The sequence below is a fragment of the Ochotona princeps genome, chromosome X (assembly GCF_030435755.1).
Source record: "Ochotona princeps isolate mOchPri1 chromosome X, mOchPri1.hap1, whole genome shotgun sequence".
Taxonomy (NCBI): domain Eukaryota; kingdom Metazoa; phylum Chordata; class Mammalia; order Lagomorpha; family Ochotonidae; genus Ochotona; species Ochotona princeps.
In genome coordinates, this window is record NC_080865.1 from 4584610 (window position 1) to 4608000 (window position 23391).

A 23391-nucleotide genomic window follows, 5' to 3' on the forward strand; every position below is an offset into this window, starting at 1 on the left:
GTTCTCAAAATAAATAATAATTTACTATTGTGTAAAAGCAAATAGTAGTACAATCTGCTATACTTTCCTTTATGATTCATCATAAATCAATCTAGTAATTGGGTAGCCAGCTATACTATCTACTTTTATCCAAAAGAATAATAAAAATTTTTCATATCTCTATGAAAAGCAGGTGGTTACAGCTTGGAACAAGCTGTGACAAGGAGATAGGGGTCTTATTTCCCTTGATGTTTATACTTCAAAGAAATGACTTTGAAGAAATGGCTCCCAGACTCTTAATTAAAACATTCTTTGGTTGTAATATTGGCAAAATGATTATTTAGCCTTTAAAATATTTTTCATTCATATCAAAGGGAAAGAGAAATGATCTACAATCACTAGATTAATATCTCAAGGAAATATTCTAACAGAAAGAAGGGAAAGGTTTCTTTTTGCCTTTTGCTAGACAAATTTTGAATTTTTAATCTACCTTTCCAGAATTAATTCTGTATGCTGTCATGTAGAATAGAATAAACTTTTGCTAAGCAGCAGTGAAAGAAAACGTTTACAGAAGCTAAAAGAAGGTAATAGTTCACTTGTTTCCAAATTAAAATACTTCACCAAAGTTTAAGGAGGAAGAACAAGAAACATCCTGATGGCTTTCACATGGCGACGAGGGCGCTGCTTTAGTGAACTTTCAGGTTACATTTGAGCAATGGAATATGATATATAATGCCACCTTCAACTATACAACATTATGACTATAGTATTAATTTGAATCTAAGAAGCTTACGGAGTGAGTGGCATGGATATCATTAACCATCTCTTAAGGGGGAAGAAAAGTATGATTTGGTTCGAGCAAGGGCTCCTTGTAATACATGGCCTCATTGTCACCCTAAACTACAAACGACAAATCAAAATGTACTTGGATCATTGAAGTTTGGGTTTTGCTTTGCTTTCTATAGGGGAGAGCACATCATGGTATCAGGAAAAACAAGTAACAATGAAACTGCTCAGTTCAGAGGGCAGAGTGCTCAAGACAGATTAGAGTGACATATATAATCGAGTCACCTTGGCATGCACCAAAGTAAACTTGGTATGGTAAAGTGTTTAAAATTGGACAAAGCCATTAACCTTTCTGAATCACACTTTTCAAAATGAGGATAATACTTTCTAAATTGCGTGTAAGATTGTTGTGATTTTTTTTCTAAGCAAGCAATTTTATTAACTGCAAAATGCTAAACCAATGTAAAATTCGTCATCATCATCACTATCATAGTTCTGAATATAATTGCTAACTATTACTATTATTTATCATATGGGATCAAATTTTCTAGGTTTGATTTCTGAACTTCACCCTTTACATATTATGAGAACTTGAACTTTTTAAAGCCACAGTTTCATCGTTTGTGCAATAGCAAAAGAGCACTGTTTATGTCACACAGGATTATTATGGTATTTCAAGAGATAATACATGCTAAACCACCTAGTGCAATACCTGCAGCGTAGATATTTATTCAATAAATGTTACCTGCTGTTACTGTTGAAGCTAGAATTGCTGATTCTCCTATGTTTCAAGCTAGAATGAAGGGAAACCTTGAAAGTTTTGTCTTTTTTTGTCTGAGACAAGCCCTAGAACTTTCAATTTCAACCCTCTTGAGGGTTGGAAGATCATAGCTGCCAAAATTCATTGTGTCTACATCATTGTGAGGCGTTTAATTCAGATCCTTCTAGCCCACCTCTCATGGAGTCAAGGCTGATTGGTTCCATTTTGATTGTTATGCATTCATGTCCTGAAAAAAAAAGAACAGTAGAAATCCTATTTGATTTTAATATATGAGAAATCAATGTTCTGATTATTTTAGTGCCTGTACCTGACTGAAATGAATGTTATTAAGTTTTTTTAATTCCTGTGCTGGTGGGAATGATCTGTTTTGTGAATATTGGCTACTTACTCGTAAACAATTTAAATATTTAGATTTATTGCCTTTAAGAAACCTTAGTTGAGACCAAAATTGTGGCACAGAAGGCTAAGCCACCAATCGCAACACTGGCAGCCTATATGAATGCTAATTTGAATCTTTTATCATAGCTGCAGTCTCTGTTCATATTTGGTAATATGCTCATAAATCCAGGGTAAAATATAGACACATTTGGAGAGAGTCGATATCATCATTTTACCTGTCATACATTAAAAGCTAGCTTATTTCCCAAAATAAATTTACTGGATTATGAATAATGGAAACTTGTATGTGCCTGAAATAATTAATAATGAAAATCTGGGCCCAGCGCAATTGATCTAGTGATTAAATCCTCACCTCGCATGTGTCAGAATCCCATATGGACATAAGTTTGTATCCTGGCTGTTCCACTGCTCATCCAGTTCCCTGCTTGTGGCCTGGAAAAGCAGCAAAGGATGGCCTAAAGCCTTGGGACCCTGCACCACGAGGGAGACCTGGAAAAACCTCCTGGCTTCTGGCTTAGATCGACCTAGCTCTGACCATTGCGACCACTTGGGGAGTGAACCAGTGGATGGAAAATCTTTCTCTCTGTTTCTCCTCTCTGTAAATCTGCCTTTCCAATTAAAACAAACAAATAAATATTTAATAATAATGAAAATATTGTTTTGGATAGCAATGAAAAGTGATAGAAATAACCATGAAATGGCTGTTGTGTCTATTTAAGGAGTAAAATATTAGATGACTATCTCTCTTCCCTCTGTTGCTCTGCTTTTTAAATAAATATTTAAACAGACATTTTAATAAACAAGTATTTAAACAACTTTTTTAAAAAGATTTATTCATTTTTATTGGAAAGCCGGATATACAGAGAGGAGGAGAGACAGAGAGGACCTGCTTAACCATGAAGTACAAACAGAATGACCAAATAAATGTGCATGTGCCCTTAGTCATGCACTAAAAATAGAACAATTAAATGTTTGTGCACAAGCTTGTGATGTGGCTGGATAAAGAAAAAGGATAGCTTCTTGAGCTATTACAAGAAGGCACCAAGTGACTGTGTTCATGTCTGTTTTCGCCAACTCCACACCCCCTTCTCGAGCTCCGAACTTGGCTGGTGTTGGCCTCTGGCAAGATTATCTTTTTTTTTTCTGTTTTATTTAAATAAAGTGAAAAAAGTGAGAATCAAGATGGTGGAATAGGATAAGCACACATTTAAACAGATTAAGAATCATTAGCCAGAATGAACCAGAGAGGGCAGATTCCAGGAAATAGGAAAGGACACTCTGACAGAATAGGGGCAGATTGACGGACAAAATAAATTAGTGGAGAATCCAATGTGGTGTTGCAGTGGCCAGACACAACAGTGGCAGTCAGTGAGTGGTGATCTGAGTTCCACCAGTGGCCAGGGGAGGGGAGTTCACCAGGAGCTCAAGAGGTGAACTCAGGCAAAGAATTGCCCATCCTATTGGTTTCTTTGATTCAACCAGGAGCAGAGACAGTGCAGCGGATCCCAAGCAAGTGGTGCAGGAATAGGGTGGATTTCACAGCCCAGACCCCCATCAGAGCCGCAATGAATGCCATTTTGTATAGGGAGGTGAAGTGTATGGGACAGGACTGTGCATACACTAAGTTGGGAACAAAATAATTTGTAGCTCAGTGCATTGCACTGCAGGAGCATTCTATAGGTCCCACTCAAAACAGGCCCAGAGAGCCCCCAGACCTAATGGCCAGCAGACTGACCTCACGAGTGGCACATGAGACACCATTTTGTACCATGTGACAAAGGCTGTGAGACTGGAGAAACTACAGTGAGCTGTGTATGTATTGAGCTGGGAGTGAACTCACTTACAGGTTAGTGTATTATGGTGGTCCTATAGGGAAAATAATACTGACTTTGGCATCCTACGGGTCAAAATAGGTCAGAGTGGCCCTGGGACCTAATGGCCAACAGGTTCTGGCAAGATCAGCACCAACAACAACCTAGCTATTTAGGACACCTGGTGTCTCCCTAATCCTGGGAACTGTTCAAACCAGAAATGGGAGAAAGGTTGTATAAACAATGGTGCAGCCACAGCAAGAGATCACAGAAGGTGGAGAGTGGTGAGCCAGGAGCTGGGGCTATGGAGCCCATGGTGAAAGCCAAACACGAGAGTCCAGACCGGAAACTCCCCGGATGGAGTGGCACAAGTGACTGCAAACTAAGAACCAGGTACCAATTGCAACAAGCAAAATTGAATTGTAGACCTGTGGTGACACAGCTTAGAAACCTGCCCCAGGAGAATCTGCTAACCAGAAGTACAATGTCCAAAAGCAAAAGAAGAGACAAAGACACAATGAATATTACTGAAGACTCCCCTGTAAAGGAGCAAAATCCTTTGCCAACCTCAGAGTTGGGGAATAAACACATCAAGGAAATCTGGGATTAAAAAATTTAAACTCTTGTTATAAAGCTTCTTATCAGTGAGAAGCACATCCAGGAATTTAAGGACTATAGCAACATTGAAACAAACCCCAATGCCTATTAAACTGTGTCAAAATAAATAAATAAATAAGTAAAATTTAAAGAGAAAGTGCTTTATACTCTGTAGTTAGGACAACTAGAGTTGTTTATATGCATTACTTTAACAATATAAATAGTACATTTCTAACTAATTTTTTTTAAAGATTTATTCATTTTATTACAGCCAGATATACACAGAGGAGGAGAGACAGAGAGGAAGATCTTCTGTCAGATGATTGACTCCCCAAGTGAGCCACAACGGGCCGGTGCGCGCCGATCTGATGCCGGGAACCTGGAACCTCTTCTGGGTCTCCCACGCGGGTGCAGTGTCCCAATGCATTGGGGTGTCCTCAACTGCTTTCCCAGGCCACAAGCAGGGAGCTGGATGGGAAGTGGAGCTGCCGGGATTAGAACCGGCGCCCATATGGGATCCCGGGGCTTTCAAGGCGAGGACTTTAGCCGCTAGACCACGCCGCCGGGCCCTAATTTTTAAATTACTGTAGCTTTTTAAAATGGCCAGAATGTAAAATAATATTTATTTCTCAGATCAGTTGGCAAAAGCATAGTTTTGGCTGTTTTAACATATATTTAGTAGATATGTAATGCATTTGATTTAATTCATTTTTGTTTGGGTTTTGTGATGAGTGAACAGAAATGAAATATAAATATCTAAATGAGAGAAATGTAGATTTTAATTCAATTGATTAAAATGATTTTAAAAAAAGAAATGAAGGACCAAATGAAGCAAATTAAAAATTCAGTAGAAAGTCTCAATAATAGAATGAAGGCTGCAGAAGAAAGAATCTCAGAGTTGGAAGATACTTCTGGCCACAATGGGGAAACAATCAAAAAACTGGAAGCAGAGCTGGGTCAGGCTAAAAAATTGTATTCGAGAATTAAAGAACACTATTAAAGGCCAAATACAAGTTATGGGAGTTCCAGAAAGCACAGAAGGAGAAACTGCATTTTAAAAGTATTTAATGAAATAATATAGGAAAACTTCCCTAATCTGGAACAGAATTGGACAACAGAATATAGAAGGGGCACAGAACTCCCAACAGGGTTGACCAAAAACAATCTGCAACACACAGGTACAGGGTCCCAAGGCTTTTGGTCATCTTCTACTGCTTTCCCAGGCCACAGGCAGGGAGCTGGATGGGAAGTGGAGCTGCCGGGATTAGAACCAGTACCCATTTGAGATTCCGGTGCATACAAGGCGAGGACTTTAGCCATTAGGCTACTGCGCTGGGCCCGAAATGTAGACTTTTAAAGAGTTTGCAGCACAGGCTAACTTGCTACCTCTAAGGTATAAAGCCAAATTACGTACATAAATCACAATGTTTAAGTAGTTTGAGATAAACTAAAACAATGTGACAGTTTATGCTTCTAATTCAACTCTTTAGTTAGAAGCTTCAATGATCAGGGATGAGACCTTGTTAAATACCCTATTCCTAGAAACAACATTAGCACACTGTTCAACACGTGTTTGATGAACTGTTTTTGAATAAATGATTATTCCCAAATGATTTGATTAGTTGTATGCCTTCTCACATTAATATAGTGAATGGTATTAGCACAGGACTAAGTGTTAGGTATGGGCCGTCCTCAACTGCTTTCCCAGGCCACAAACAAGGAGCTGGAAGGGAAATGGAGCAGCCAGGATTAGAACCCATGAATTTATTTAATCTAATTTCCTCCTGGTTCATTCATGTTGGTGTAAACATCAGGATTTCAAATTTCAAGGCTAAATAAAGTGTTGATATATATACATATGCTATCACATATATGATGTATAATATACATGTACATATACATTTATTCATTTTATTAATAGGCCCTTATGCTTTATTAAAATCTTGAATATTGTGAAAAATGATGCAATAATTTGTGTATGGCATATTAATATCAATTCCTCTGGGCATATGCTGAGAAGTGTATCATTGTTGCATGATATGCTAGTTTCACTTTTAATTTCTCCAAACCATATTTCTATAATTGGTATAGTAATTACTATTAATAACATAATTCTCTTTTCCCCACATCCTCGTGAGTACAACTTTCCTTTCACCATTTTTTATTATATCCTTCATAGCAGATATTATATATCATTGCAGTTTTAACTTGCATTTCTCAGATTATTTGTGATGGCGTACATTTTTTTTCAAATGTCTATTGACTATTTGCATGTCTTCTTTAGTAAATATCTTTTCTGTTACTTTCCAATATTTGGGTTTTTTTCTATTGTTCTGTGATTTCTTCTATATTTTAGATATCAACCTTTTTATCAGATTATGATTTATACATTCTCCCCTGTTCCACAGGTTGTCTGTTTACTCTCTACATTGGTTGCTTTGCTGTGCAGAAGATTCCTTTTCCGCTTAATAGATTTCATTCCTGTATTAACTCTTTTGTTGCCTATAATTCTGAGGTCAGACCTAAAACACATCATTGGCCATAAACAATGTAAACAAACTTCATTTTAGTGCATGCACAAATTCCGTTGTGCTAACGTAAAATAATGAAGAGAGTATATTTCACCTATTGTATGTTCCAGACACCTTTCCCCCAGAATTAATGAACTACATTTATTTCTAGACTCTGGATTGTTTCGTTGATCCACGTGTCTCATATTATGCTGCTACGATGCTATTTTGATTGTTATAGCTTCATATTATATTTTGAAATCAGGTTCTGTGATGTCTCCGGCTTTGTACATTTGCTCAAAAACGCCTCAATAATTTGAGGTCTTTTGTGGTCCCATATGAAGTTTGTTTAAAATATTTTCATTGAATTTTTGAGCGATTGCACTGAATTTCAGCCTGAAATTGCTTTGGGTAATATAACACATTAACAATTCATCTAATCCATGAAAACAGGTATTTTTTATTTGTTAGTGTCTACTACAATTTATTTCATGATGTATTTCTTATTACAAATGTCTTTCATTGTCTTGGCTAAAGCCACTCTTAATTATCTGAACTTCTGCAGCTATTTTAACCGTAGTCATTTTCTTCATTTTTTTTTCAGGATGGTTTTGTATTAGTACTTAAAGGCCCTACTGTGTTCTTCATCTTCATTAGATTCATTTATTGTTTCTGTGTTTTGGGTGGACTTTTCAGAATTTCTGAAACATAATATCATATCATTCTCAAAGAAATACAATTTATCTTCTTCTACTTCAATTTGGGATACCCTTTGCTTCTTTTGCTTCCCTAATTGCTCTAGCTATAAGTTTTATTACTGTGTTGAACGGAAGTGATGGCAGAGAGAATGCTTCTTCTTTTTTTTTATTCACAGAAGAAAAGGCTTTAACATTTTAAGTTTATTTATTTTAATCTACTTAAAGGGCAAAGTGAGAAAGATACAGATGTGCACAGAAAGAGACAGAAGAGATTCATTTGCTATCTTGCTATTTCACTCTCCAAATATCCACAAAGCCAGGGTTCACCTGGGCTGAAGCCAAAATCCCAGAACACCACCTGGGTCTCCCACATGGTGGGAAGGGGTCCAAGCGCATCATTTTTTGCCTCCCAGAATTCATTTTCAGGCAATTGGATCAGAAACAATACTGTCCGATTTGAACCAGCACACTGATGTGTAATGTGGAGTAACCCAAGTGCCAACTTAACACATTGCGTCATGAAGACCATCATTTCAGAGGAAAGACTTTGAGTTTGTCCAATTGAGTATGCCGTTTGCTTGGACTTGGCACACACAGGCTTTGTTGTGCTGAAGCATATTCCTTCCAAACCTGGTTTGTGTATACTTCCGTTAATGAATGTTGAAATTTGTTCTTTTAATGCATCCATTGAGATCATACTATGATTTCCTCCTTCATTCTTTTAACGTGGCATATCACACATATAAACTTATATTTTTGAATATTGTAATAGGTTTTCTATCTTGGCTTTAAAATTTAAGTTTTAACATTTTTCTACATTCACTTTACATGTAGACATTACATACATACATACATATGCTAATTTTACTGATATTTATGCATTTGGATGTTTTGAATCAACCTTACTGGAATGAATCGCCTGTGATCATGGTGAATGGTCTTTTTAATGCCTTGCTGAATTTAGTTTGCTTGTATTGTATGTTGAGGGTATTTTTTTTTAATGTATATTGCCTAGGGATATTAATTGGTAATTTTCTGCTTTCGTGTGTGTGTGTGTCTTTGCCTTTGATATCAAGGTAATGCTGGCCTATGTAATGAGAAGACTTTCTCCATGTTTATTTGGGAATAGTGTGAGCTGTATTTGCGTTATCTACTTTATCCAATATTTCAATGTATGTAGAATTCACCCATGAAACCAACTGAACTTTTTCATTGATGGAATAATTTTTAATAGTGATTTGATGATATGTTCAGGGTTTTAGTGTTCTATGAGTCATTATTGGTTGATTATACATATAAATAAACTTATCCATTTCTGTTAGGTTATCCGGTTTGGGGCATATATCATTGTATTCTCTTGTAATTCTTTGATTTTCTGTGAACTGACTATAGCATCTTTCTACATATAGTTTCATTTCTTTGAGTCATCACTCATTGTTTTTCTTATTCTGGCTAAAGCTTGTCAATTTTATCTTTTCAAAAAAATGAACCTTGTATTGTTTGAATCTTCTGTATTATTTACAGTCTAATTTTCCTCCAATCTTTATTTCTCTCCTTCTACCACTTATTTAATTTGTTTTTCTAATTCCTCAATTTGTCTTTGCATTTTTTGTCCCCAAGGTCTTCAGAAGCAGCTTAGCAGTAATGCCCACCCACTTGTTCCCCTAGCAGGCCACTTTGGATTTCTCATCTGACAGAGGCTTTCTGAAAGCAGTTAGGCGCTCAGACACTAATGGAAACACCATCTAGGCAATTAAGGTCGTTTTTTAAAAATAGAAGCACCCATTGCCAACTACTGTGATCAATACGCACTGTTTTCTAAGGCCTGCCAGAGCAGTTTGACTTATGTACAAAAGAAGTGTCCAGCAAAGCATACTTCAGTCAAAATGTTAAGTTAAAGACAAGGAGAGAATCCTAAAGACAGTAAGAGAAAAGACTAAGTTATATATATAAAGAAGAAATACTTATTAACATCAGACTTCTCAACAGAAACATGAGAGTCTAGAAGAGACTGGCATGACATATAGTCAAGGTATTAAAACAACAACAACAAAAAATCTAAAAAGGTGAATAGGGAATTTGGGGAGCATGTAAGGGAAATTCCAGAGCATATGGAATTGTGTCATAAAGTAGAAAAAAAAAAGAAAAAAAGAAGAATCCAACCAAGAGTATTGCTTCCACAGAAGCCAGCCTTTAGAAGTGAAGGAGAGGGCCTGGCTCCGTGGCCTAGCAGCTAAAGTCCTCGCCTTGAACATGCCAGGATCCCATATGGGCGCCGGTTCTAATGCTGGCAGCTCCACTTCCCATCCAGCTCCCTGTTTGTGGCCTGGGAAAGCAGTGGAGGACGGCCCAAAGCCTTGGGACCCTGCACCCATGTGGGAGACCTGGTAGAAGCTCCTGGCTCCCAGCTTCAGATCAACTTAGCTCTGGCCACTGCGGCCGCTTGGGGAGTGAACCATCAGACGGAAGATCTTCCTCTCTGTCTCTCTTTCTCTCTGTATATCTGACTTTTCATTAATAAATAAATCTTAAAAAAAATTATAGACTCCATACAAAAAACAAAGCCTGACTGTTGCTTACTAGTTGTCTTTCGTATTGTTTGTTTCTTTTCATTTTTATCTTTTCCTTTTGATAGCATTCTGATTGCTGGATTATCATTTCTTTATCTTACCATTTTTTTTTTTTTGGTTCGGTAACTGAATTTTTTGTGATCGTGCTCTTTTTTGATGGCCATTACAGTCCTTTTATTTCTTGTGTTCTTTTTATTTTCTACTTATGTATTTATTTTCAGAGATTTACTTAGTTTGTATTGGAAAGTCAGATATACAGAGAAGGAGAGAGACAGAGAGGAAGATCTTCCATCCGATGATTCACTCCCCAAGTGGCTGCAATGACCGGAGCTGAATCTATCAGAAGTCAGAAGCCAAGAGCCTCTTCAGGGTCTCCCAGGCAGGTGCAGGGTCCCAAGGCCTTGGGCCGTCCTTGACTGCAGGCAGTTGGATGCAAAGTAGAGCAGCTGGGACATGAAGTGGTTCCCATATGGAATCCCAGGGCATACAAGGTAAGGACTTTAGCCACTAGGCTATCTCACTGAGCCCAGTCCTTTTATATCTAATAGAGTTCTTGGAATTTTTGAAGGGATAATCTAATGGTGATGAATTCTGTCATTGTACATGTCTACTTTCCCCTTTACTTTTTATTTTATTTTAATTTATTGGAAAGTCAGATATACAGAGAGGAGGAGAGACAGAGATGATCTTCTGTCCATTGATTCACTCCCCAAGTGGCTGCAACGACCAGAGCAGAGTCAGTCCAAAGCCAGGAGCCCAGAGCCTCTTCCCCTGGTTCTCCCACACGGGTGCAGGGTCCCAAAGCTTTGGGCCTCCTTGACTGCTTTCCCAGGCCACAAGCAGGGAGCTGGATGGGAAGCGGGCCTGCTGGGATTAGAACCGGCGCCCATATGGGATGCAGGCACATTCAAGGTAAGGGCTTTAGCCGCTAGGCTACTGCGCTGGTCCCTCTCCTTTAGTTCTAAAGGATAAATTCTTACAGTGTTTTTGATCAATATTTTTTCCTTTCGAGACCCTCAATATATCATCACATTCTTTTCTAGCCTGCAGAGTTCCTGCTGGTAGGTATGACCTTAATCTAAATAAGTTTCATGAAACTTTATGTTCTTTGACTCTTTCTAAGCGTTAGCTTGAGTGTAAATGTGCCTTGCAAAAGATAATCTTTGAATAAGTCAGTCAGGTTGGATGTCTTTAAGCTTCCTGTATTGAATAGCGTTACATTTTTCAAGACTTGGAATATTTTCAACCATTATTTCATTAAATGGATTCTCAGAGCCTTTTTACTTCTCTTCTGCCTTGAAGATTCCTATATGGTGAATATTTACTCCCTTAATGGTATTTTTTACTCTTTTTATTCTCTTCTATATGTTTTCCTGACTGGATTGTTTTTTAAAGATTTATTTATTTTTGTTGGGAAGTCAGATTTGCAGAAAGAATGAGAGACAGAGATCTTCCATCCACTGATTCATTGCCCACATGGCTGCAATGGATGGAGTGAGCCTATCCGAGGCCAAGAGCCAAGAGCTTCTTCCGGGTCTCCCACACGGGTGCAGAGTCCCAGGGCTTTGGGCTGTGCTCGACTGCTTTCCCAGGCCACAAGTTTCCTGACTGGATTATTTTTCAACTGTTGCACTAATAATCATAGTTTCTTTATTCTACTTGAATTATTTTAAAGTTTTCAGCTCACACAAATTTATGATTGATTTTTTCTACAGAAATTTAATCATTAAATTATCCACATACTGGAAACATTTGAACCACAATATATTTAATTATAACTAAATATACATATGAATTTTATTGATGTATAATTAATTTTAAATTTTCATGGAATATATTTTACCACTTAAGTTTGTACTTCAGAAGACTATTACGGTTTTTTTTTTAATTGCAAAGTCAGATATACAGAGAGGAAGAGAGACAGAGAGTAAAATCTTCCGTCTGATGATTCACTCCCCAAGTGGCCGCAACAGCTGGTGCTGTGCCAATCCGAAGCCAGGAGCCAGGAGCTCTTCCGAATCTCCCATGCTGGTGCAGGGTCCCAAGGCTTTGGGCTGTCCTCAACTGCTTTCCCAGACCACAGAAGGGAACTGGATGGGAAGTGGAGCTGCCGGGATTAGAACCAGCGCCCATATGGGATCCAGGCATGTTCAAGGCCAGGACTTTAGCCACTACACTATCGTGCCACCCTCTGCCCCCCGATTCTTTTCAATGATTTCCAACTTTGTTGAATTTCTTATTCATGTTTTCATAATTTCTTTGACTTTTCTATCTGTATTCTCTTGTCTCACTGAGTTTCCTAATGATTTTTATTCTGAATTCTTTGTAAGAAAGTTTATAGATTTCTTTCCAAAAAAGGATCTATTTCAAGAGAACTATTGTGTTCTTTTTGAAATACCATGTTTCCTTGCTTCTTTGTATTTCCTGTGTCACTAGATAACTGCACACGTGGTGTAACAATTGCTTCTTCTTCATGTTGCAGTTTCCATTGGAAAAGACACTTTGAAGGTGAAATGTGAGGTTTGAGTTGGTTAGTTTCTTTGGCTTTGGTTCTGGTTCAGCCCAGAAGTCTAAGCTCAGAGTGGTTTTCATCAACTTTACCCAACGCTGTATTGTCTGTGTGCCCACACTGAGAGCTTTGCAGCAGCTGTTGGAGGCGGCAGTGACTGTGAAGTGCGTGTCTGCGTCTTCAGGCCCCGGGGCGTTGGGCATGAAGCATCCCCGCCTTTGACTTGGTAGCAGTGCTACTTCTGCTGCCGTGGGACACAAAGTAAGCTGTTTTCTTTTCCCCTGAGGCAATCTTGAGTGATACTAGAGTTTGTGGCATGAATAGCTACAACCCTGTAACCTTTATATGTGTCTGGGACTTCTCCTTGTTCCAGGAAAAGGAAATTAATGAGGAACTCATCCAGATCCCATCCGGGGTTAGGAGATTATATTAATGCTTTTTTACTGACCCAGAGGATCTTGTAGGATCTTCCATAGGTGCCCCAGTGTGGGGTCAAGTGATGCTAAAGCATATTGTACTGACGATTATAGTCTCAGAGCTGCAGAACCAATAGGGTGCCGTGCCTAGGTCCTATGCTGTGACCAGGAAGCTATGGACCTGCAGTGACGGAACTGAGCCACAGCCTTGCCCAACCCCTGAAGGGCAATCGTAGGTATTCTGGGGACTCTGAGCTACAGTCAAAAATCCCAGAGAGTCAGGATGCAGTGGTGATCTTAGCCAGGTTGTGGCTGTACTGTGGCCACTCTGGTGTGGGGCTTTGGGACAGGGGCTAGGAGACACTGGTCACACTATTGTATCAAAGCAGCTGCTCTAGAAAGATTCCAGCTTTCTAGATTGTATTTATAACCAATCAGGAGGGTCTGACTCTGTGGCATAGCAAACTAGGCTGCCACCTGTGGTGCCAGCATCCAAAACAGGAGCCAGTGCAATTCTTGGCTGCTCTAGTTCCAATTCAGCTGCCTGCTAAAGGCCTTGGAAGGCAGCAAGAGACGGTCCAAGTGCTTGAGCCCCTGCACCCACATGGGAGACCCGAAGGAAGCTCCTGGCTTTAGGCTGGTCCAGCACGATCCATTGCAGCCATTTGGGGAATGACCAGTGGAAGGAAGATCTCTTTCTGCCTCTTCTTCTCACTCTGAAACTCTGCCTTCCAAAATAAGAATAAAAAAAGGTGAATAAATATTAAAAAAACAATGAAGACTGAGGAAGTGTCCTCTTTTTAGAACTGCCAATCGGCTTGTGGGATCACAGGGCTTCCCCACACCTTTCCCTGAAAGACTGAGTCCTCCCGACAGGGGACCTGGGGGAAGAGCTGGAGTCTGTGTTGTTCTTCCCTGTTTATGTACTTTCTGAGTCTCTTTGCTGTTTTGGCTTCCATAATTTTTTTTACTGAAGTTCCCTCTGTTTCCTGGAACTACTATGCTTCCTTTACTGTCTGTGTTTTTCCCTGTGGCAGATGCAAATCTATTCAGCCATAGTATATCTTGCTTCTGTTGTCCTGGATCATTTATATTTTGAGAACACTAAGCATGTGTGGGGACATGTCACTGCTGTTTTTGTTGCTTGTTTGTTAACGCAGCACTCCTCTTCCATTAGGAAGACAATTTCCTGAGTACAGGAGCTGTATTTTGTATCTCCATAGCAACCAGAAAAGAATTTAGATTACTGGCAGGCTTTCAGTCAATATTTGTGAGCACTGACCTGATGATGCCTTTAACCAAGACATGGCTTTGTCTCTTAGCGTAAAGAAACGACTAAAGAGTATTACCGGAAAGTCAATAAAATCAGATTCCTTTTTTTATCATTTATAGTAAAAACCTCTTTCTGGAAGCCCTGCAGTCACTTCATTTGGCCCTGATAGTTGTTTACTTCATCTCCCCTCTCACTAGTCTAGTTCTCTCCCAACGTTTCTGCGAAAAACCAAAGCTCCAGAGGCTGCACCTGCCGACATCCCTACCCAGGGTTAGTGTTATTTCTAAATGGCTTCAGAGTTCGAAAATCTCCTAATTCCCTCCACCTCGCTCTCACTTCTTAGAAAACACAAAATGGGAAAATCTGGCCCACTGCATGTGGATTCCATGTGGAAACTCTTGTGGAACTATTTGTAAGAAATAAAAGGAGCAAACTCTTCATTAACCCCCTTCAGAGACATGGTGGAATTGAACCCTAAGCTTGGGGAGGGCTTCGTGTGCTTAAACAGAGAAATTATTGTGTTTGTGATAGCCCGGTTTCATTTCTTACCCAGTGATTTCACTGAACTGTACTGAGCTATAGGTAAAGATGACGATCTATTCATGACGTGCTATGGAAACACATTTTGAGAACAAACAGAGCAGCCATGGTTTCTGAAGCTTAAAATATTTTTATTAATAAAAAAGTACAATAATCAAATTGAACAAGATTGCTTAGTACCCAAGCACACACCCTGCCCAAATGTCACAGTAGGAGTGTCCCACTAAATTAGAATAGAGTAACCTGTAACTGTCCATTCTAACTGAGGCAATTCTTGAGTATCTCCAGGTGCATAACAGACTTGTGTCTGAGAGCCCGCTCATGATCTTAGCCTCAAAGCCATGCCTCGGGAGCAAAATAGAGGAAAAACAGGGTGCCACTCCTAAGCACTAACAGAACGAACATAAAAGTTACATACACTAAAGCTTAATATACTGTTTTATAATTTCATTAAACAAACTAACAATGATGAAAACCCAGTCAGTCCCTTGATGGCAGACTCCTTTTCCCCAACACAAAAAGAGAGTCAGTTTGTGGCACTGCTCTCCTGCTGTGACCTCCAGTTAGAAAACAGGGATGGGCACCACTAGGGACTCTTTCGCTTTTACTCAGTAATACAATAAAAACAGCACTGCATATAACAAAGTAATGCTCAACACATCTACTTGTACTGACCCTAGGAAACATCTACTGGAAGGGAAGGAGAGTTTCTTAATTACCAAAAGAACATTTCTTCTCCTGTCCCTCACAACCAGAAAAGGAAGTGGAAAGTAAAACCAGTGCCAGCAAAACGAAAATCCCACCACTGGTGCAAATCCCACCCTCTTCCAGCACACAACTACCCAATCACTCTGCCCCGTTTATTTCCTACCCATACTTTCCGAATACAGCGAGGAAAGAGAGAACATATCTGATGAAACTGACCTGGCCAAAGGCTGAAGGGCATCAGGGAATTGTCCTTGTGCTTCTCACAGAGTGAGGTGTAATATGGTCCAAGTGGTGTGACAAAGCAGTGAATTATAACTTTGAAGCATCGGATTTTGCTTATCTATTCCTTAGATTCTAATAAGGATTTGCGTCTTGAAAAAAATAATCCTACAGCTAGTAACAAACAGAACGTAAGGAAAGTAAGCATAGGAAATCATATTGCTTCCAGTGTCCACTTTCAGTAACCCTTCTTACTGACTCAAGTTTAACTCTATTATCTAGGAAGCCTAATCCTGTATTTTCATATGGTAAACATAGGGTAGTATAATTTTCATCACAGTGATGAGTACAATACTTTGTTGTTCATTTAGAGATCTCTCATCATTTTTGCCAACATCCATTAATGAGAAGCCTCACAACACTCCTGTGAGGTAGATATTTGGATCCCCATTTGGCAGATGGGCTAACTGAGGCACAAACAAGTGATATAACTTGCCTAAGGTCAATTAAGTAAAAGAGGGGGGAGATAAAGGAGACAAGTAACTCAGAGTAGCACTCCTATGGTCAGATAATCATATCTAGCAGTGAGAAATGACTGTTAGGCGTTTCCTTAAATTGTAGCCACTTGGATCTTCTGTATCCATCCTTCTATTACACTTCATATAGGGAATAGTAAACTATAAAGGATCAATAGGTTCCCTTAGTTTATTCAAAGCTAGGTCAATTCCAAAGACTGAGTTAATGAGAGAACATTTTGAGGGTAGCATAGACCCCAGATCACAGAAATATCCAATATTGCATTTCTTTTAAAAAGTTTCAAATATCTTCAGAATTCAAAAAAATATTTCTATCTTGTACATAAGCACGGTGTTAAAGTTGATCATTTTGTTTTCCTTGGGTGTCGAGATTAATAATTCAGATAATGCAATATATGTATATACTGGAATTAAACAATTAAGTAAATAGATGGCAGAGGGTGGGAGGCAGATTTCTCACTGTTGAGGAGAGAAGCTATATATAAGGAAAAAGCTGAAATAATCTGTGCAGTAATGATTTAAGAGTTGAAAACACAGATATGAACTCATGGTTAGCTAAATAAATAGATGGATGATTACATGTAGAAAGATCTATGTTTATATACATAAGTTAGTGTGTACACATATATTTTCTTGTCCTATCAGCTTGGAAGGCCTAGAAGCATATCAAGTGCCCAGATCTTGGTTTCTAATACATTTGCCTGGCTTAAGGAATCAGGACACCTTAGAGAAATGACTAACTATAGGAATAAACCTATAGTTGAAGTATATAAGATGATCCTGGACCATCTTGCATTACCAGAAAGTAAAGTCACATTTAAAATAATGATGGGGTTATACCAAAAAAACTTGAGAGACAATCCAAAAGAACTCCCATTGAACAAATCTGGAATGATTTGAACAAATAAATAAAGTAGGATTGGGCTATAACACAAACTATTAAATAAATATCCATGAGTCCATGTTAACATAAATAAATGAGTGCTTAAATAAATAAATGGAGAAATTGAAAAATCTCCTGTGCAAGCAGACAAATTTCAAGATTATTCATGGGTTCTTGTTCTCGAGGATGTGGTACATAAATCAGCACCTCTGAAGCGTGGGCTGTGCATTAGCAACTTCCTTCCTCTGAGTACAGTATGAAAGAGAGTGAAAGAGTACAGGAGACAAACCTGAGAAACACAGCCTAAAGCAGGTGAGCAAGGTAAATACCAAGAATAGTAAGTCGTGTACGTAAGTGGTCAGTCATGGAATGGCACCTCACCTCTGTGGTCTTCCTCCTAAAACCCCATAATCACAGTCTGATCATGGAAAACATCAGATAAATCCCAAGGGAGGGAAATACTCCTCCAGGCTGTCAAAGTAATTGAAAATTAGAAAAATCTGAGAAACTGTCATAATTAAAAGGAACCTGAGGAGACACAACCAGTATATGTAAATGCAGCATTCAGAATGAACTGCTGTAACAAAAGTCATGTAAAGCAAAAAGACTAAGGAAATTGAGCAAAGAATGAGCTTCAGTTAATATCAATGTTCTCTATTTCATGAATTGTAACAAATAGGAAAAAATGTGGGAATCTAGATGTGAGGTGTATGGGGACTTCCTCCACATTTTCATTGCAATTTTTCTATAAACATGAAACTGCTGCACAAAAGTTTACTTAAAACAAAGTTACTAACACAAAACTTTTCCACATAATGCATTCTACCCAATCTACCCAACCAGCTCACATTTGTCATAGTTTTTTGTAAATCATATAACCATAATTTTAGTTGCATTCAATTGCCAATCATCTATAGAATGAGAATTCCACTGCAATAAATCAGAGATTATCCAGTCCTACCAAACAAGGTCATTCATGATACGGTCAGCTACGTTCACACTAACAGTTCTCTGTAAGCATAAACAAAGCAAACTCAATTAACCCCAAATACTATCCAGGAGACATTTTAGCTTGTTTTGCCTCACTGTTCAGCTAGGAAAGCTACATGTGCATTTAAGTAACTCTGTACTCATTGCTTTTGAATTCCTATAATCTTATGAAATTTCTTTAAGAAAAATTAGAACATTTCTTAGAGCATATATAAGTAATTGAAAGATTTTATTATTTGAGGATGTTAAAATTGATTATTGAGTATAGACAAGTAATAAAACATTTAAAAAGCTTTTCATCCACTTATATTAAAAACTTTTGAATCAAGATGGAAGGATATCAGGAATGCTAACATTTGGGATCATTGTTTGATCATCCCAATTACTATAACAGTATTTTTGACAGTATTTATAAATAGATATGTCTCAATGCAAAAATTCTGCGGTTTTACAGGCATAGGTCTATTCGAAACTCAGGACAAGGGATCCAAACTGTGAAGAAAAATGGGTCAGCCGGTGGGCTCTGCTGTGAAACGTCATAGCAACTATTCAATTATAAGCTTAAATATATATGATAGCAATTCACCTTTATCAAAATGTTGTTCAGTTACACAGAGATTCCCTTTTAATAGAATAAACTAAACATTTACTAGTACGTTAACAATTATAAAGTTTGAAAATCAAACACTAAATATCAGACATAAGCTCATAACAAAATCACGATGATATCAGTAAAAACTCACATGTCATTTTGAAAAAAATAGATACTCCTTAAATTTATGGAGGAATAAGGGTTGGAAAAACATTGCACGTTGCAGAAGTGGCAAATGAAACAGATATCATACAAGTATAAGGATAGAACCATGTGCCTCATGTCATATGGCAATGGCCACAATCACATTTTACTTAAAATTTAAACAACTATTAATCATTTTTGAGTGACCTGAATTTTTCTGAAATATGTAAAACTGGATGAATAGAATTTATTACATAAATTTTTCTTTAATTTGGCTTGATGTGATCTCTGGGAGAATGGGTGTGCAGATGTATAAGGCTTAAGGAAATATCTGGAGGAAGAATCTGACCCGTATTTGGTTCGCCTGTAAAATATGAGAAATGAGTAGTAGACTATCAGCTAACAGAATCCCTTCTTGGTGCTAAAACTCTATGAATTTCTGCTCAGTGTAGACTGCTTTAGGAGGTAGTAACCTAAAGTTTTCAAGCAGGGACTGGTTGAGTATCTACCAAGGAAAAAGGGTTCAATATGAAGACACTTGGGAAATAGGATGAGTATGAATCCAAATGATGCAAAGCTCCCCCCTCCAACCCAGGAGAGGAAATATGCCATGTGGAGGTAGATCTGAAGTCCAAGGCCAAAAACAGAGAAGTTTTATGCCCCAGAGCATATTCTGAAACAGTCTAATTGGATGATGATATTTGTGTGTTATGCAACCTGTTATAACATACAAAAGAAATGGCTTAGGTCTTCATAGTGATTACAAAACAAATTATTGTTGGATATTTTTTATGTCAGTTTTCACCAAAAAAGCCATATTCCATTTGAAACACAAGAATAACTATCAATAATGCCATGGAGTAAACACAATTTCTTTCTTTTAATTCCTCACCTCTCTATAATATGGCCCCAGGGTGCGATTTCTCATACAATACACTCAATAGTTGCTTTATGTAAACAAAAGAATGAACAGTACAGTGCAATCCTTTAAGACACTGCCTCAACGGGCGACCATTTTAATGAGGTTTATGACTAACAGCACTTTTGATATCCAAATGCAAGTTCCCTCTGCGTGTCCTAGGATTGTCCCAACTCCATTTGTTCTTGTCACTGCCCAATATACTCTTATGGAGCACTTTGCTCTCTAGCGACGTGTCTAAGTGTGCTTTAACTATTCATCCAATTTAGCTTAACAAACAATGTAATTGTGCAGCAAAATCTTTAATCTTGAAGGAGGAGGAGGAGGAGGAGTAGAAGACTGGAAGAAGGACAAGAAAATCCTTTTATTCCTTTTGATAGATTAAAGAAGCAAAAGCACCAGCACTGTCTGAAAATCAAACTGCAAGAAGAAACAGAGTTGGATTTACAAAATCTTTGAGTTTGGTATGGGATTCAGTTTATACACTGAGAATGCGCCCCACACTCAGGACTCAAGTCCTTGTAAATCTTAGCAGTTAACTACATTGTTTTGCACCTACTGTCCAGGGAAAATGTCATTTAAGTATTGATTAAAAATATATATATATATATATATATATGTGGATAAGAGTTCTAGAAAACAAGAGAAAAATTAGGGGGGAAAGCAGCGTATGTTTGTTCACAGCCTTGAGTTGATTCCTGTTTAGTTATTGTCGGAAAATGTCTTATTTTAGATCAAAGCGATGGGGGGCAGCCATGGGTGCCGCTCTGGAATTCAACCTATGTGGAGGTTGAAAAAAAACTGAGGTTTGGACAGTGGGAGGTGAAGGACTGGGTGAGGACTGGGGAGGTGGAGGTGGAATATGAAGAGGTCCATGAGAAAACAGCTGTGCTTCCCTCCAGTCTTCTCAACCTGGCTCAGTAGGCTGCTCAAAATCCCATCCCAGAGGCAAATTGAAGTCAGAGGAAAAAATGATCTTGACCTCAACCCAAATGTAGGAAAGAGACCAGCGCAGCTCCTCCTGTGCTGCTCACATTGTGTCGTGGCGCCGGCGGTGCAAGGACAGGTGGTCGGAGCGAGAGAAGCTGCGGTTGCAGTCTGTGCACCGGAAGGGCTTGATGCCCGTGTGCTTGCGGAAATGGCGGGTTAGCTCATCTGAACGAGCAAATTTCCAGGAGCAGCCATCCCAGGTGCATTTATAAGGCTTCTCTCCTGAAAAGAACGTGACAAAACAAACAGAATCAGAGGGGAGATGCTTGACTACGAGCTGACAAAATGACACATATATTTTTTTATCATGGCATTAGCAAACAGGTGAGATAATTTTTAAGACATACTCTCATTCATGCATAAAATTAATTAGCTGATTTACAAATTACATTTATATTTTGACCACAATATGATATTTTGAAATATCACTGTACACACTGTGGATTAACTACATAGAATTTACACATGCCTAGTCTCGCACATTAATTTGTGATGAGAAGACTTCAAATTACTCTTAGTAATTTTGAAAAACAATACATTATTATTCACAGTAATGCTGAGAGTACAAGAGTGGAAAAACACAGAAGCACTGCCTTACACAGGCCTTCATTTGAACCCTGGCTCTAACAAACTCTCTCCTGGTTGCATCTCTGTTTCTTCATAAAACTTTCTCTCAGGGATGTTCAAAACATTTTCTTCTTAACAGGTAGCTAGTACACAATAAAACTAGAACGCAACCTCAGATCTTTCGCTACTTCTCACTATACCAAAATATAGCAACCATGGCTTCTCCTCTAATTTTCCCAAGAAACATTCTGAAATAAGAGCCATACACACAGCAAGAACATGTGATTCAATAGAAAAGGGATCTTAGCTAAGGCTACCAATCCTTTTCTGTGAAGAGTCAGAAAACAAAGGACATGGGATGCCATAGGCACAGATCTTGGGTCAAAGTTTTTCAAATAACCTCACACTCAAAATCTTCAGGTTGCATGTGATTTATATATGGAAACACGTGTTCAGGATAGAAGCTAAATAGAAAAGCACGCTTAAAAAGCAAGATAACTGGATTGGTGCAATGGCTCAGTGGCTAAATCCTTGCCTTGCATGCTCCAGGATCCCATAGGAAGGCTGGTTTGGGTCCTGGATGCTTCACTTCCCATCCAGCTCCCCGCCTGTGGTCTGGAAAAGCTCAAAGCCTTGGGACCCTGCACCCATGTGGGAGACCTGGAAGAGGTCCTGGCTCCTGATGCCTGGCTTTGAATTGGCAAGCTCAGCTCTGACCTTTGCAGCCATTTGGGGAGTGAGTCAGTGGATGGAGGATCTTTCTGTCTCTACTTCTCTCTGTAAATCTGATCTGCCTTTCCGATAAAAAGAAACAAATCTTTTAAAAAAGTAACACAGGATGACCTCACTCTGTTGTTTAAATCACACACAGAATAAAAACCAAATTAATACTTATACACTTAAATATAAAATATGAGATGATATATTAGTAATGATGAGGCCGGGTGAAAAGGCGGTTTTCACTTTTGTATAACTCTCTGAATGTTCCTCGTGTTGTATGTATCAAAAATTCTAAAATAAAACAGAAGCAATATGAATGAAAACAAAAATAAACTGTGGTTACAAATGGGTTGTATGTTTAGGTAATTTTACTTAATGCACATAACTGTTTTCCATCTCATATAAGAAGTATTTATTATTTTGTAATCAGAAATGAGTGATAATGCACATATAAAATGAAGTGTTACTTTCATAGTCTCTCCCCCACCCCTTCATTCTTGCAAAGTCACCAGGGCACTTAATTTCATTTTGCTCTAAATTCTGGTGGCAATCTGGTCTGCACATACTGTTTTTCAACTTACTGCTCACCACCTACTAACCCTCTGAAGTGTTTGCTAATTAACTGTATGTTTTCAAATAGTGGGCAACAGAATAAAATCCAGCCTGACTCACAGCTGTGAACCATACCTAAGCAACCATTTTGATAGTTAAAGATATCAACTATTGATCATGTAAATACTCAGAGATGTCTGCATTAGCTTAGTTAGAAGAACAGCTTAGGGCTGCATGTATTGAGACAAGAGCTAGGACAATGGAATGTTATCAAATGAAAAGAGAATGCTACTGAATGACTGCACACACATACACACACAAAGTAGAATCCCATTTGTTTTCTAAAGCTCTGGGTATCTTTTTTTGTGCATACGTACACACACACACACACACAACAAAGGAAAATGCGGAAGGCTTCACCGAATACTATTAACATGGGGGGGGTGATTTCAGAGGGTGCTGAGAACGTGTGAATGGTATTTTGGTTTTGTGCCATACAATTTTGTATCATCTCCACAACTCTCAACTGCTACACTGCTATATTTTGTTGTCATCTCTCCAGAATTTCTCCTGAGACTTTTTTCTCTTCCCTTCACCCAAATGAAATCACATAAAAGTGATGTGTAGGGCAGTGACACCCTGTGGTGATTGGGGCTCACTGCTAAAACACATAAACCATCATGTAAGAAGGAACTCAGCAAT

The 23391-nt window shown here is 38.5% G+C and overlaps 1 protein-coding gene across 2 annotated transcripts in view; it reads right to left on the bottom strand.

The window, feature by feature from the left end:
• Nucleotides 1-20708: 20708 nt before the first annotated feature.
• KLF8 (KLF transcription factor 8) overlaps nt 20709-23391 on the bottom strand; it is a 42939-nt gene continuing 40256 nt past the window's right edge. For both annotated transcript variants that reach the window (XM_058659024.1, XM_058659025.1), the window contains exon 5: nt 20709-21072. In XM_058659024.1, coding sequence (XP_058515007.1) covers nt 20891-21072 — 182 coding nt within the window. In that variant the 3' untranslated portion in view covers nt 20709-20890. The remainder of the gene's footprint in view (nt 21073-23391) is intronic.